At 40.6% G+C, this 17,168-nt stretch overlaps 1 protein-coding gene across 5 annotated transcripts in view; it reads left to right on the forward strand.

The window, feature by feature from the left end:
• LOC122815212 (voltage-dependent L-type calcium channel subunit alpha-1C-like) overlaps positions 1-17,168 on the forward strand; it is a 2,602,552-nt gene that overhangs the window by 2,135,970 nt on the left and 449,414 nt on the right. For all 5 annotated transcript variants that reach the window (XM_044087523.1, XM_044087521.1, XM_044087522.1 and 2 more), the window contains one exon: positions 3,635-3,736. In XM_044087523.1, coding sequence (XP_043943458.1) covers positions 3,635-3,736 — 102 coding nt within the window. The remainder of the gene's footprint in view (positions 1-3,634; positions 3,737-17,168) is intronic.

A 17,168-nucleotide genomic window follows, 5' to 3' on the forward strand; every position in this document is an offset into this window, starting at 1 on the left:
GTAAATGGAAGGGGAGGATGATAATGAAATAGAGGGATTCGAGAAATAAGGAGAGATTAGGTGTTTTGGAAGAAATTCCTTAAAGAGAATAATAACATCTATGCAAAACATTATGTTAATCAAGTAGTACAAAGTATTCTAACAACCAAGTCACCACAAGAATGGAGAAAATTAATTTTAACAGCGGGGCTTTTACCAGCAGGGATGACTGCAAGTAAGGGTACAGAAAATAAGCAAGAGGGAGTTGGAATTTATTGAAGAAAATTAGCAAAGGAAGCAAATAACTAGGGAGGGAAACTTTTAATAGTGGACAGAGTGAGATGAGGTCAAGCAGAAGTTTGGACTGCAGGCTAGAGACTACCTTCCATATCAAGGACTGTTAAAAGAATATTAGCAAATAATAAGGGATAGGAAAGTGCCAGCTCTGGTAGAGTTTTAGTAGAGTCTAGAAAAGAATCACCCTGTTAAAACGGGGAATAATTAGTAAGGCTTATAGAATATTGCATGATAACTGTACAAACCAATCAGAGAAGATTCGAAAAAGTTGGGAAGAGAAACAGCAAAGGCAATTTACCAAGGAACAGTATAAAGACATCTATGGTTCCCACATATGCAACGAAGTTCCCAAGCACCTTTCAGGAAATTTTTCATTAGTTAGGTAGCAAATGCTGGAGGTGTGATGGGAAAGAAACAAGCAATTAGGAACGTGTTCTGGGAATGTAATGAGTTGGCAGATTTTAAAAATTCCCTACAGAGTGTCTTTCAGAAATGTGGGTGAGCAAATAGCTGTAATTAAGAAAATTATTCTTTTGAGTTAAGACATAGGCTCTGAATTACCTAGACATAGTAAGGCCTTTCTAGGTGTAATGCTACTAGCTACCAAAACGCAGTTTCTAGAAGTGAAAATCAAAATCTAAACCACCTGTAACCAAAGTATTGAATATTGTAAAAGAGATAAAAGAACTGGAGGTGGAATCCTTAGAAAAAGGAAAGAGTAAATTATTCAAAAGTAAATTAAATCTATGGGGATAATACAGTCAGAATAGTGTTCTGACAAAGAAGTGAGGTTTAAGAGAAGGAAGGAACTGAATAATTTATGTAATGTCAGACTGAATGATAATTGTTGAAAAGAAAAGGTTTATACTACATGAAAAAATGTTACTATGGTTTGTTTTCTTTTATATTAATGTATGTGTATCTGTATCACTGTTTTAGTTGTGATTTAATAAAGACGTTTTTAAAAAAGCAAAGCAATTGTTCATTTAGAGTATTGCTGATGCAGGCATTTGTGAACTGATAAGAATAGTTTTATCCTGATGTGGTCAGAGAGACGCATTTTAGGAGTATGGGGGGTTGTTTGGATGTAATAATGCCATTTTGAACAGCCATCACTTCTCCTGGTGTACATCTCTCAGTACATCTTCCACATGCAGCTCCACTGTATCCTTCTGACTCTATACCGCATTCTACTATTCAGATGCGTAGTACTGCACTGCAAGCATAAAATCTTGAGATTATATTTAACATTATAATTGTCACTGTAGTCATTGCATAGTACCCAGTACTTCTTGTTCAGACTCCTCACTGTATCCAGCACTTACTTATTACTAGACTCACTATGAATCCTAACTACCTAAAAGCTCTTACTAAGGTTACCCAGTCACATAAGCATATACATTACAGGTCAAGTGCAAACATTCTTGGAATGCACATACTCAGTCTGTGCAACATATGAACAAGTGTGACAAAAAATAAGAACTCTCTGCACCCCTACCCCATTGTAAGGAGGAACAAGCCTGGACTTTATTATTCTTACTCTGAAGTAACTGCACCTTACATAATGAGCAGGCAGTGATAGGCAGTGTAATGCCTGACTCGTTCTTTCTCCGGGGTGCACTAACTCTAGACCACTCATTGCTCACTAAAACATATATAGTGCTTGCTCTCAAAGTAAGTGAGTAATACAAGGAAATGCCAGTTCAATACAGTATAGTGGAACAAGTATAGACTTAGCTTGCATGATTGAGCAAGTGAAATTAAGCCCTTATTACTACTCTGTAATGCCAGAGTGAATGATAATTGTTGAAAAGGAAAAGTTTATACTGCATGAAAAAAATGTTACTACGATTTGTTTTCTTTTATATTAATGTATGTGCACCTGTGTCATTGTTTTAGTTGTTATTTAGTAAAGATGTTTTAAAAAAAGCAGTTGTTCATTTTGAGGATTGCTGATATTGGCAATTGTAAACTAAAGAGAGTAGTATTATGCTGCACTTACTAGTAATTGCATCCACCATACTTTCAGTTATGTTATGCCCTTCATATTGCTCACTACATTGCTTTTTCTGCTTTTTTATTCCAACTGCACTCTCTTGACTACATTCTCAAGATGCTTATATTTGCTTATTTGCCTGTTCCCACTTAAGATGTTCAGAAGACTGTCTTCCCTCTAGCTAGAAGTGTGTTCCTCTGTTTTTGCTTTGTCTTTCCCCATTCCTTCAGATGCTATATTAGCACTCACGCTGCCCTTCCACATCCTGCTTTTTACTATAATTCATTTTCGCTTAAGTTCTGTATCATGTGCAGTTATCATTTTAAGTTGCATGTTTTATTCCTTATTTATTTTTCTTTGCTTGGTTTTTACATAAAAACAGGCTGAATATTTCTTGTTACATTATCAGTTTTTAAAAACTCATTAATTTACTCCTAATGTGCACATACTCATACCCCACACACGCATACAAGCACATGCACACAAAAGTGCACATATGCACACACCTACTCCATATAGCTCAGACATTGGGAGCATGGCAACACAATATATGCTTTTTGACCCAAGTTGCTTTTTTTGGCCTGCGCTGTGGCACAGAGTACTAATATTGTGCCTATATATATATATATATATATATATATATATATATATATATATTTTATTATTTTTTTTTTTTTTTACATATATCTATGTGGTTTCACTTCATAATCTCGAATTACTGAAATCCCGAATTTCAGTAACCCGAGACTATAAAGTCAAACCATGCACAATCCCGAATCACACAATCACGAACATACATACACCATACACCACATAACACACACACCATTCCACCCACAGCACACAAACCATACAACCCTGCACTACAGATAAGCACACACCCCCTACTTATATATACCAACAACGAAGTCACACATAGCATAAAAAAAAAAAAAAACTCACACCACGCCATCCTCCACTCGCTTGCACACAAATACACATCACACAAACACCAACAAATCCAACACTCACACTCACACTTACACCTCCCTACCCTTACCCACACATACAGCGTACAAAAACACACACAAACACTCACTCACCTGCAATTTCAGGCACCATAACACTACACGCGATGCACCAGAAATGCATAAGCGCGGATTCGAGATATTCAAATTCGCTCTTATGCACTTTCAGCATTCTGGTTTTAGGGTTCATGGTCTCGAATTACTGAAATTCGAGATTTCAGTAATTCGAGATTCTGAAGTGTAACCATCTATATATATATATATATATATATATATATATATATATTTGTTTTTTTTGTTTTGTTTTTTTGAATGTGATTTACCAGTAATGAGTATAGTATTGTCTGTTTATCAGGAAACCTTGAGCAAGCTAATGAAGAACTGCGGGCAATCATTAAAAAGATCTGGAAGAGAACAAGCATGAAACTACTAGACCAGGTCGTGCCTCCAGCAGGGGGTAAGTAACATATTCCAAGAAATGTGAATTCTTTAAACTAATGTATGTTATGGCATGTGCTGTTACAGAACAATCTGAACTTGTCTTCCAGGATCCTTCCCTGATCTTTGGTGTTTTATGGTAATCCATGCAGCAGTCAGATAGGCAAAAGAAAGCCAGTGGTGGTAAAGGCAAAGCTGGTGACATCACTGGGAAATAAGATCTTATTTAAGAAAGACCAACTTTCTCCAAAGCAGTCTTAGTCACCTTGTCTTTTTCAGCTGGACATCCAAATACTAGGTAGTTCACTTCTGTGAAACTCCTTTGTTGTATTATCAACTGGGGGCTTAACTCACCTGTCTGGCATCTTGTGAGTGGTGTCACTGAAAAATTGCTCAGATTTGACAAGAAAAGGTATGGACTGTATAACAGCAAGAATAAGTCCAACAGGCATTTGGATACTGTGCAATAAAATTTTCCCAAGCTGTTAATTACCTCTCCTATTCTATAATGAACCTCAGTGCCATGCCTCTGTAGATCATCATTGCCATGCTCAGTGCTTGAGAAGAAAAAAAAATGTTCCAGACTGCTTTTTGATCCATAGTGAGTTATTGGCTATTTATGAATAAAAAACATCCTAACGTGTTTCTCTTCATCTAGGGGGCTTCAGCCTTTGGAAGATGATCCTTCCTTGGACAAATTGGATGAGCCCTTTCTAGATATTCCAAGGTAGTGAGCATGCAAAAGGAGCCATATGGACTCCCCTGCAGAATCACTTGATGCATGTTTCAAATCTTGATGAGGAGGAAAGCTCCCCATAGGACCCTCCTGAATACCGCAGGTTCAGGGAAGTATTAGAGTTGGTAAGACAGAGGAAATTTTGGCCTGTTGACCCCTACCGTAGCTGAAAAAAAGATTATCACTAAAGAGAATCTGGCAGTTCACTCACCTGATAGATATTCTAGAGTGATGGCTTGCATGGAGGAAGTGTTCCTTCACATTAGGCAGTTTTGCCATAGGGCTTTTAATTACTTGAGCCTTCTTTCAGTGAAAAACAGTAGCGCAAGCATTAAGACTCAAACTAAAGACCACTTCCCCCAGATACTTAAACAAATAAAGTCACAAGTAGCTACTATGGTAAATATTTCAACCATATCCACAAAACTGTTACACAATACAGCAAGAGTAGCAGTCAGACAGTTGGGACAGGCATTACAAGGAAACACTATGGCTGTGACTCAGAAAGATTTCCTGTGAGGATGTAACATTAACATGAACATTTTCCCCTTGTGGAAACCTTATTGATTCTTAGATTGACACACCACAGAGGTTTCCTGTTAGAGAGGGCCACAACTTGGAGGGTGTCCTATTTGGCAAAACCGCATGCTAATGCAGTAATCTGGGTGGAGCAGTTAATGCTAATTTGGCAAGTGCTGTCTCCCAGAAATGCCGACAGCTGCTGATTTATGCTTCTGAGCAATTCTCCATAAAATTTCTCTGTTGGAGGACAAAAAGTGAACACTGTTAAGTGACGGAGGTCATCCATTCACTCTGCAACTTAAAATGCAGGTAAGTTCAACAAAGGCATGGTGGCAGGAGATATATTACTTTGTGTAGGGGCATGAATAAAGCTACATATATGTGTGTGTGTGTGTGTGTGTGTGTGTGTGTGTGTGTGTGTGTGTGTGTGTGTGTGTGTGTGTGTGTGTGTGCACCTCTGTGGTTGTACCACAGGGGTTAAGAAAGGAATTGAATGTTTGGATGTGACTGTGTGTGTGTGTGTGTGTGTGTGTGTGTGTGTGTGTGTGTGTGTGTGTGTGTGTGATTTTGCCAATGGAATGCAAATGGCTGCTAGGGAAAACTCCACCATTGTCATGTCTGACAGCACTAGTGTTAACTAATTTGTTATTTAGAAACATGCTAATTAGGCAATAATGAGGTATTTCTGTCTGCAACCATAGCTGTATCCAGATTGCATTTTCTCACCGTTGTGACAATTGACCTACCTGCTGTAGGATAGTACTGAAAATAGAGTGCTTTTTCTGAATTATAGAACATTCCTGGCTTAGATTGTGTGGATTTAAGGACAGCATTAATGTGTTATTCACCAACACCCCCTTAAATTGGTCCTCCCTGTTTGAGCCCCTAGTGAAAGAAAAGTGGAATAGGAGGGTAAGACTATTTCTGTCATTAGAGTCAAATTAATGTTACTGCAGAGGTCCTTTGCCAGGAACCAAAAAGGCTCAAGCAATTTGCAGTATAACAAATCCCAGCAGCAAACTTTTGAGCAGTTTTTAGATAGGAGTTCTTGCTGCCATGGGGACTTCTTCACTGGATGCCACTGACATGGAAGAGGTAGTCCACTGGCTCCTTCACTGGATGTCCCCCACATGGAAGAGGTGGCCCACAGAACCAAAATTTCTGTTGCCTTTCTTCTAGAAGCAGCAACAAAACCTCTGAGACGTTGATCAGTTGTCCTACTCTGGAGGTAGTCAGGGGTCGCATTTCCCTACACCAGAAAGTGTAATAGATCATCACACAGGACAGCTAGGTCAGGATGATTATTTTCAGAGGCTTTGCCATTCCCTTTTTGGAAACACCCAAGAATCGTCTTCCATATAAAAGAGGTGGCCAGGACAGAGCTCAACAGCCTTCTTAAAAAAAGAGCGATCCATGAGGTTCCATCAGACTAATGAAGGTCTGTAGTTTATATAGGATTATTTTTTATCCAAAAAGGTGCAGGAGCTCAAACCAATATTGAGTCTCTGTGGTCTAAACCTTTATATCAAGAGAACCAATTTCCAGGTGACCATGGTGCAATGCATCCTTCCTTTTTTGTAAAAAAGAGATAAGATGTGCTCATTAGCTCTCCAAGATGTCTAACTACATAACAGAATTACCAAGACCTCCAGGAGATTTCCGTACTTCCATCAGGGTACCAGTCATTATCAATTCAAAGACCTGCAGTTTGGTCTCACCATAGCCCCCAGGGTGTTCATCAAATGCTTGGCAGTGGTAGCAATTTAGATACGATTACGGACAATCTGCATATCCCTATATCTAGCTGACTAGCTCCTCATCTCTACCACAAGCAAGGAACTGTTTACTATGACTGTGCCTGTCCTTAGGAGTATCAGTTAACACAACTGTGTCACAGCTGGTGTCATCACAGAACTTGATATTTATAGGTTGCTGTCTGGACCAAGTACAAATGAATATGAAGTTAGAACAGGACAGGATACTGTTCCTTCAGTCTATAATACAGCATAATACAGCAGTTACTACTCCATCCTGTATGCATACACATGAGGAGGGCATAGGACAATCCACATTGTTATGTGGATGCTCACGTCAACCATCATGGGTTAGAGATAGGTCAATAACAAATATATTGTCATTGCCATGATGCTAGAGAGGACATAAACTACTGCTGTGGCTGCCTGTATGACAGACCCTCACTAGGAAATATCTAAGACAGGGAGGAAATGGGCTAGGCTCATTATAGGAGGTCAGTAGTTATGACAAGAAAAAGCAGCTAGAAAAGGTTTAATAAAAATGGATGGATGGATAAGGATAGTAATATCCAGAGGATACAAGAGCCCTTTCCAGACTGAATCTGTCCTGCTATCTCTTCTTTTGGCTTGTGTCTCACTTCATTAATTCCACAAGAAGAAAAGTGCTCAGCATCTTGCAAAAAAAAAAAAATAAACCTCATATAGATCCTACCAGACCAAAAAGGGTTAGCATTTTGTTCCAGGGTTTTTTTAGTGCCCAAACAGATAAAGGACTACAGGTAAATATAGAATCTGTATCTAAGTAGCCTAAATGCATTTATCTCCAAGGAAATGTTTGCATGGTCACAGTGCAAGCCAGACCTTCCATGTCTTATCAAAAGGAGATTGGATGTGCTTTTTTGAATGTCCAAAATGTCTATCTCCACATCAAGACTGATAATGATCAAGGAAATGCTTATGTTTTCATTTAGAAGTCAGCCATTACTATTCTCATATGCTTCAGGTTAGTCTCACCTCAGCCCTCAGGATGATCACCAAAGGCATGTCAGTATCAATAGTAGCAGCACACCAGAAATTACAGAGAGAAAAATTATTTGCATACATAGACAACGTACTCATAGCTGCATCTTCAGTTCTGGCTTTAATTGTAGCAAATATGTCACTAATCAAAATGTTCCATTCTCTGGAGATGACAGTGAACCTTGCTGCTGACCATGTCAGGCTGCCCACGTTGATTGGCTGCTGTCTGAATGTCATTAATTTCTGGACATATCTTCTAATATACTGGGTACTGTCCATTAGTCCACAGTCTTCATGATACTGAATTCCAGCAAAATTTAGCCTGCCTATGCCTAAAGTCTCTCTATTCCACTAAGACTGCACACCAGCTTCTACATGAATGTGCTGCAGTGGATTTTCATAGTCCAGTTTTCTTAAATATGACCAGTTTAAAATTTCCAAAACCTGCAATCAGTGCATTCAGTGGTGGGTAGAGCTCACAAATCATATCATGGAGATTATTTTACAGCTTCTCACTTCTACAACTTCAGTTATCACAGACACCAGACACATCCGCTATAGGGTGGGGTAGGAGACATTACAAAGGCAGGCAGTTCAAGGTCTGGATATCCTCCAGTTCCACCCTACACATCAAAAGCCTGGAGATAAACCAAATCCCCTTAATGGCTTAGCCTTTCAGGACTCCCCACCTCATGGCATCATTGGCATCTACTCAGATAGGGTAACAGTGGATCAATGTATCAAGAAACAAGGGGAAGCATTAACTTGCTTCTTATGGCAAGAAGCCATGAGAGTAAGAGAGTGGACCATTCACTGCAACCACTTTCTGTCAGTGAAGCACATTCCAAAAGAGACCAGTTCTGTATGCTCCAGACACTGCCTGTTGGTGGTCCACAACTGGTCCCTCAGTTGTTTTGCATCTCAACAGTTGTTCTGCATGTGGGGCAAGCCTTACTGCAACCTGTTTGCATCCTTGACCACTGTGAAACTCAGCACTATTTGACTTCATCCCATTCCAAAGGGAAGTTTCAGGGATGCTGTAGTTCAGAAATGGCCCTGGACTCTTTTAAGCTCCCTCTTATTTCCTAAGATGATGTGATTCATCCAGAAAGTCAAACTGCAAAATGCCAAAGTTATTCTTACAGCCCTTACTAGCTTCAGTGAAAGGAGGTGAGCCATTGGGCAAGACCTAGTAAACAGCAAAAAAAAGACATACATTGATGGAGTCATCCCTCTATATGGGCCACGGCCATATGATTAGACCCCCTTTCTCAGCCCCTGTTACATTTTTTTAGATTATTTCTGTGACATTTTTGATTGTTGGCTGGGTTACACCTTTTCAGGGTATATCTAACACTATTCCTAATTTTCATATTGGGCTGCACTCTACTGGAATTGCTTAAAGTTTGCAAAGCTTTCTTCAAGAGCTCTTTCTTAGGTCCCCTCTTTAACAGTCTTTTCACCCCCATCTTTTCACGTCTTGGAATTTGTATATCATGTTAGAAAAGTTACCTCAGTCCTTTCTGAAAAATGCAGCTTTGGCTGAGTCAAAATACACTATCCTGTAAACATTATTTCTAATGGTGTTACTTCTGCTAGAAGACTTTCAGAAATACATGCACTTTTCGTTAGTCCTCCATACCCATTATATCTTCAGGCTACCAAGATTAACTTTCATCCATTCAATTGATCTACTTGTTTTCTTTCCAGAATATTATAGTCTTGGATGAGTATCTCTTTCATTGTATGGATGTGCAGCTTAAGTTGAGGTTTCATTAGAGAGAGCAAAAGTTATCTGCAAAGATAGCCAGACATTGTCTGTTGATGCTTCACAATTCTAAAAAGAAGTTTGGTCAGACATTTCCTAAGTTTCCCTGACCAGATAGTTGTCAAACTCCATACAGTTTTGCATAATAGGTTCATAGGTAGGTACTAGGCTATCTGCCCAAAGGCATTTATAAGCCTAGCCGGAATGTGTTGGCTTTTGCCACCCCCTTAGATTGGTTCCCTGTGCTTCTGTCCAGCAAAGCCAGTGAAGTGATCCCCAGGTAAACTTCATGTTTTCCATCCACTCATCGGGGTTTCTCTTGAAGAGTGTTAGTGAGGAGCTCTGCCTAATGTAGATTGGAATCTTGTTCCAGAGCATGGGATGTCTCTGGGACAGGAATCTATCCCTCCAGCGCATCCTATTTATTGTTGTGGTGAGGTTTAGATCCCTAGTGTGTATGGCTCGAGAGGATATGGTTTTCTTTAGGTGGAGCATGTCCATCAATTCTGGGTTGGACATGGCCTTGTATGTCAGGCAGAGATCACCTCTGAGTAGGCGGTATGCAACCGAGTACAGCTGGAGTTTCTTCAGTCGAGCTGCATAGGGCATCTGTTTGAGGCCAGTGATCCTCTTGGTGAGGTACTTCTGTGGTCTTTCCAGCTGTTGCAGGTGTCTTGTAAGGTACATCCTAAATGGGGCGTTGTACTCTATGATGGTCTGATGAGTGATGCATAGAGGGGCACAGTGACCTCTTTTGATGTGGATGCAAACCCTTTTGTGATTAGGTGGGCCACATAGAAGGATTTTTTAACCACTTTGGCAATGTGATTATCAAAGGAAAGATTACTGTCTACTTGGGTCCCCAGATCCCTTATTTCGTCTTCCGTATTTAGGGGGCTACCACCTATGTGGTAATTTGTGGGTACTTTGTTTTTTCCAAAGGGGATGATTAGCATGAGGCCATGGTTTTGACACCAGGTATCTGTCTCAGTGAGACCCTTTTGGAGGATGTCTGTGTCAGCCAGAGAGTCAATTATAGCCCCTAGTTTGCAGTTGTGTGTAAACATGGTCAGCCATAGACCTCATGTGCTTGCCTGTACCTCTGAAAAGTATATGCCGAACAGGAGGGGTCCTAGGACTGAGCCCTGGGGAATTCCACTTGTAACCAGTTTAGAGTCAGACCTAGCTCCTGCAACTCTTACCATGTGGGTTCTGTCCGTGAGCCAGTTGGCAACTCATCTCATGACGTAGGGGTTTATTTTCAGGCTGGTGAGCTTGTCTATAATACCAGAAAGGGGAATGATGTTGAAGGCCTTTGCGAGGTCTAGGTAGGCTGTGTGGACCACCTTTCCCTCATCTATAGTCTTTGTAACTGTCTCAAAGAAGTCCACCAGGTTTAGGAGGCATGATCTGCCCTTAATAAAGCCAAACTGGGTAAGGTCCAGTGTTTGGAGGTTCCCAATGTCTCTGTTAATGAGATCCATGATGATGTGCTCCATAGCCTTGCAGACCAAGCTAGTCAGGCTTATAGGGCGATAGTTCCCGGGGTCTGTTGTTTCTCCACCTTTGTGGAGCAGAATAACCATTGTTGTGTGCCACTCTATGGGCACGTACCCTGTGGAGAGGCTGAGTTTGAACAGTGTGTTTAGGTGAGAGGTTAGTTCATCTTTGAGCTCATGTAGGACGCAGCCTGGGACACCGTCCGGTCCCATTGATGCTGTGTTTTTGGCTTTGGAGAGTTTTATTTTAACCTGAGTGTCTGTGATTTCAGGGGCACTACATTCTTCTGGTATGGTTATGGGCCCTTTTGGGGGTGAAGTTTGCAGTGAACCTGTCTACCAGGATGTTGGCGATATCGGTCTGTTCAGTGTATTTTGTGTCATTCTGCACTAACTCTGAGCAGATCTGGGGATTGCCACTTAGATTCTTGACATAGCTAAAGAATGCCTTGTGGTTATCTTTGGAGTCCTTGGCAATTTTTCTTTCGAAGCTAGCCTTGGATGATTTTATGAGGGATCATAGTTTCTTGCTGATACTGATCAGGGATGTCTTCCTCTCTTGGGATTTTACTCTTTTCTGTACTAGTTTCCTCCTTCTATTGTATAGCTTGTTTATGGCAGGCGTCCACCAGACTGGTTTCCTTTTCTTGGAGGAGTGTGTCTTGATTTTGCTTGGGATAGCACAATGCATGCATTCTTGTAGGTGCCTGTAATATGCATTAGTAAAGGATTTTGCAGTTTGGGCAGCGTTATCCTTTAGCATGGGGGATTTGAAACTTTCCACCTCGATCTTAAGTAACGTGAGGTTTGCTTTTGAAAAGTTTTTCACGGTGGTTTCTTTGACCGAGGGTGGGGGCAGAATGTGGATATCCAGAGAGATTAGTTTATGATCAGATCAAACCAGCAAGGGGTTGACCTCCGGTGTGGAACATCGGTCGCCCATGTTGGTGATGACCAGGTCCAATATGTAGTCACCTCTGGTGGGGATGTTGACCAGTTGATCCAGGGTGTTTGAGTTTATAAATTCTAGGAAATGTTGGGCAAGGGTGTTAGTTCTCCCAGTTAATGTTTGGTAATTGAAATCACCCAATATCAGGGTGTTTGGTAGGACCTTTATGTTTCCTCAGTGTTTCCAGAAATGTGAAATGCTGGTCCTGGGACATGGTGGGTGATCTGTAGCAAGCTACAATTTGAATTGCAGTTCTGCCTGTTGTTAGTTGTACGTGGATGATCTCTGAAGCATCATGCTGTGCCACTAACCTGGAGGTGTGAGTATCCTTGATGAATATGGATACACCCCCACCTTTTGTATTTCAGTCTGGGTTTTGTGGCCGAAATGTATGGTATGAGTTATAGCCTAGTAGTGCTGGGGTGCTTTCTGGAGCCTTATACCAGGTTTCTGTTACTGCACATATATCGATTTTCTCCATACTGAGGAGTGCCTTAAGTGCATGCATTTTGAGGTTTAGACTTCTGGCATTGAGTAGCATTACCCTCAGTTTTTTGTTACTTGTGCAATTTACGGCGGTGTATTTGTCTTTTGAGCTTTGCCTAAAAAAGGCACTATGGGGGTGGCAAGAGCCTTGGCCAGTATTCGAAAGCCTAAGGGTGACAGGTGCAAGCCGTCTCTAGCGAAGCAGCATGGCTTGTCGAGCATGTCATCCCAGGCTGACAGACACTGGATCCCCTTTCAATGACACCAGAAGCTTAGCCAGTTGTTGAAATTGATCATTTTTTCTTTATACCGTGGTATCATTCTTGGTGAGGGCAAGATGCTACTCAGGGTCAGGGTCATACCGGCCTGGGCTATATGATCAGAGAGCTCTTCCATGTCTCTTTTCATGTAGTCCAGGGAGGTACGGCTCAGGTCATTCACACCAACATGGACAATGGCAGAGTCGTATTTGTACTTGTTCTAGAGTGACTTGAGTGCTTGTGTTATGTGGTGGATCCTGACACCCGACAGGCAGCTAACAGTAACCTTCTCCTTGTTCAGCCTAGTGACTGGGAGGTCAGTGTGCCTGACAATAGAGTCACCTATTACTAGTGTATTGGGTATGTTATTTTGCTTTAAGGGCTGTGATTGCGTGGCACACTGGTTTTGTGAAGTATGTGTTTCATGGTTTGTGTTGGGGGGGGGTGGAGGTTGCTTGAATGTCTGCTTTGGAGATCTCTGTTGCTTTTGCAGATTTTTATTTAGAACCTCTGAGTATGTGTTTGTGTATTTATATGTGTTTTTTGCAGGTGCTGGTTTCATAGATCTATGTGAGACTGGTGGTGTGATGTAAGTAATTCCCTTCTCCTCTTGACTGTCTTGTCCAGTCTTGGGTTGAGAGAGCTTAGCCTCCAGTTTGGCTGTATAATTGCATCTCTCGCATGTATTAGTGTTTGGTGGTAGGAGGAGAGGGTTGTCTGTGTACATGAGGCAGTTGTAACATTGCATCAAAATGCCCAGATTCACCAGTTGGACCGGAGAGTACACCTGAAACTGCCCTTTGGACATGCCTGGATAGTGAGCTGTTTTACTGATTGGCTGGTAAGGTAGAATAGAGAGCCTTCTCCTTCTCTACAGTATGGGGGGGGGGGGGGGTCTAGTGCTAAGGTTTATTAGTGCTTGCTATGAGTTTTGAGCAAGTGCCGGGCTGAGAAGTGAATGGTTTGAATGCTTAAGTTGAAGGTTTGTCTAGTTCCAAGGGAAAAATTGAAGAGCTTTGTGGAGCTGGGAATAGTTATACCCCAGCTAACCGGCGCTGCCCAGCGCACAAAACCACGCTAATGTGTGTTTTATAGCAGGGAAATGAAAGAGATACAAATTAGCCCAAAATGGCCAATAAACTAATTTCTGGGCTGAAACCACTCCTCCAGGGACAGATAGGCTGCTCAAAGCTCCCCACTCTCACAGGTGATCAGAGAAACTTCCTTCTATCCAAGTAAGGTATGGGCAAATGCAGAAACTTGTAACACAACCTTGAATTCAGCACTAACCTGAAAACTGGACTATACTAGCTTAGAAAGGTGGGAAAACAAGTATTTTTTTTTTGTTTTTTTTTTTTCAGAAAATAAAGCAGATACAATAGAAAACACTTTAAATTCACAGAAATGGCTATCACACTTGAGTGTGTAGCCTACAACAGTTAAACGGGTAATTTAAACACAAAAACAACTTTGTTACAGTGCAGGCAGTAAAATAAGTACAATATGTAGCTGAAACAAGCTTTATAAATCACAGAAACTCTACAAAGTCTGCGTTTTAGGCAGAATTAAGTAAAGGCAGCAAGAAAATGCAGAAACATTACACTTAATCACTCCAAAGTCTCTCTTTTGTCTCTCTTCTGCTGTAGAACACTGCAGGACACCAGGCAGGAGCTTGCTGAGCTGTATACATAATATGCATCTCGCCACATTAACTAAAGCTCATCCCACTAGAGCAGGGGTTACATCTACAGCCTTTTTCTAAAACACAGCTCTGAGTGATGTATGTGCTGCAGCTACTCAGTCTACTCTCAACACCTTTGGAAAGCACTCCCGTATGTGATGATCAGGTCCAAGTCTTGCTTTGGGAGCACTATTTTTAAGAGAATGTTTGTAATGAGAGGTCTGCCCAGGAGGATTTGCTTGTGCTCTGCTGCTACAGAGGAATCTACTCTTAACACCTTTGGAGGGCACTATAAACCTGATGTGATGTTCAAATCCAGGTCTTATTTTGGGACCACTTTTATCAAGAGAATGTTTGCAGTGAGAGTTCTGCTAGGAGAATTTGCTTGTGCTCTGAAACTACAGAGGATTGTCCTCCTCTTGTCAGATTTGAAAGTTATGTATTTACTGTAACAATGTATCTATAAGAGGAGGTCCATTTTCTGTAATATATCCACCCACCAGCACCACATTGCTGGTCTCATATTTCTCTTTTCTGTCACTCTTTCCTGATCCTTAGATGCCTTCTACACATCAGACAGAATATCTGGAGAGACTTGGCACTGTAGTTAGGGGGCACTTAGCAACCATGAAAAGTTTTCCCTGGTGGCCTTAATTCTGCTGTTACAGACAACGGACCTACGTTTGCATGACTTCTGTTATGTTAAATTTGTATATGTGTAAGTCATATAAGATACCTTCTAGGTAAAACAGAGAAGTTGAGATTTATAACATATATTTTTTAGGACTATTTGGGGAGTAGTAGAAGCTCACAGCTTATTGAAAGACCCTGTTGAATTGCTCTACTAAGGTCTGGAAAAGCTGTCATAAATTTTGTACCAGTAGTATCAGCAACAACTTTTCAACTTATTCTGATGAACATAAGCAGTGTGTAAAAATGGGTTTGCAATATTAGGGAAAAATACTTTACCAAGATAACCCATAAATTAAGGTGAAGACCTCTCCATGCTTAACGACTGCATAAAATCAATTCTCTTCTACATTTGTCTTATATTTCAAGAATGTCAAAATTAATTTTTGTAGAAAAATTATAGAAACTGAGTGACAGCCTTGTTGACGAAACATGGAAGTGACACATTTCTAACAGTCTTTAACTATTGCAAAGTTTCCACACAGTGTCTACCTCATAAAGTGACCTGACATGGTCAGATATTGTTTGCACCACAGAACAATTAATCCTGAGTTTGAATTTAGTTATTTTAATGACATTCAAAACTAATCAGCTGAAGATAAACTACTGTACTGTTGTATTCTTTTCGTTACATCCTTCTTCAGTAGGAATATTGTGAATTCCCACAGGGAATTCACAACAGCCATATTTCTCTGCAACTGAATGTCATTTCAGCCATGTGTCCCTAACTAAATGTACCACAGGGAAAAGTCACGCTGCCTAGGTGCCTGAACCCACAAGCAGCGCTGACTCAGAGCTTGAGGTTTTTGAAAACAGTTTAGTGCATTCCTTCCATGTCTGAAATGGCATGTTGTTATATTACTGAAAGTCCTATCCTTTTCTATTTACTTTTTGGCAATGCCTTTATTACCTCTATTATTTATGTCAAGGCTGCCTTTTTATTATTTGAATATGACTGAATTTGCCTAATATTAATAGAAAGTTTCTTGTTGAATTAAATCTCCAGAAAGAGCATTTACCCCAGAATATCTTGCATTGCTTAATTAATCAATTTATATTTCTTTATATTTTCCAATAAAATATCAGTTGTGAGAAGGATGGTGTAAGTGTGAGACTGCCCTCATAACTTTTAACAAATCCACCACTGTTAATGACACTGAAGGAGTATCTGCAGGATGGAGGAGAGGACCCGTCCTTCCTCAGCTCTTTTCAGACAATGATAATAATCAAAGTAAGCTTGTGTCTGTCCTTTGGTAGTACTTGTTGAGTCCGTATGGTCTTGCCTGACTTAACTCCACAAGTTAGTCACTTTTCAGGGCCTTCTCCCTTTGTGAAGCAAGGAAACCTGTTTGGTATTTTTAGAGATGGCAGTAAAGAAGCTGCTTCTGACTTCAGTGAGTTTCAAGAATCTCTGTCTAAATTTGACCATAATATATGGAAAACTACTCCATGACCTTATCCCCTTTGTTCACTGGTATCTTCTCAAATAAAACCATATAGTTTCTTCCTGAGGATCTGATCTTGGAAAATCTTTCCTGGACATTTGGAAGCAGCTAGACTTCCACAGCATTACCATGGACAGACATGCACGGGATATAGCTGAGTAGATGAACCTTCATTAATCACAGTCCAAAGTAATTCATCCTTCCTCCCTCCCTGTCATAATGTCCATAGTTGGACAATTTTGGAAGATTCCAGACAAGTTACAAACTATGGCTTATCAACCAGACAAGAAGTAATCATTCCCTGTTAGTTGCCATTTCTATACTAACATTGTGCATCTGCTTCTGTTGTATTTGGCCGAACATGATATGCAGCATCAGCCTCATTTGTAAATTGACCTTCCTCTAGATGGCGACTCTAAATACCTGGATCTGTTGAGAGAAAGGTTTAAGATGCTTCCAGCTTAGGCATGCTTCTTGCATACACAGTACATACTTCACCAGGTACTCAGATATCTACAATAAAAATAAAAAAAAGAGAGAGTGTGCTTAACAAGATAGTCCCTGGTCACAGAACTAAGACAAAGTTCATGAAGAATCTTGATGATGAGGCTTACTGTTAGTCACTGAAGTTGGTTTTTGAC

This window comes from Protopterus annectens, chromosome 11.part0, assembly GCF_019279795.1.
Source record: "Protopterus annectens isolate FY-2018-M chromosome 11.part0, PAN1.0, whole genome shotgun sequence".
Classification (NCBI taxonomy): Eukaryota; Metazoa; Chordata; order Ceratodontiformes; family Protopteridae; genus Protopterus; species Protopterus annectens.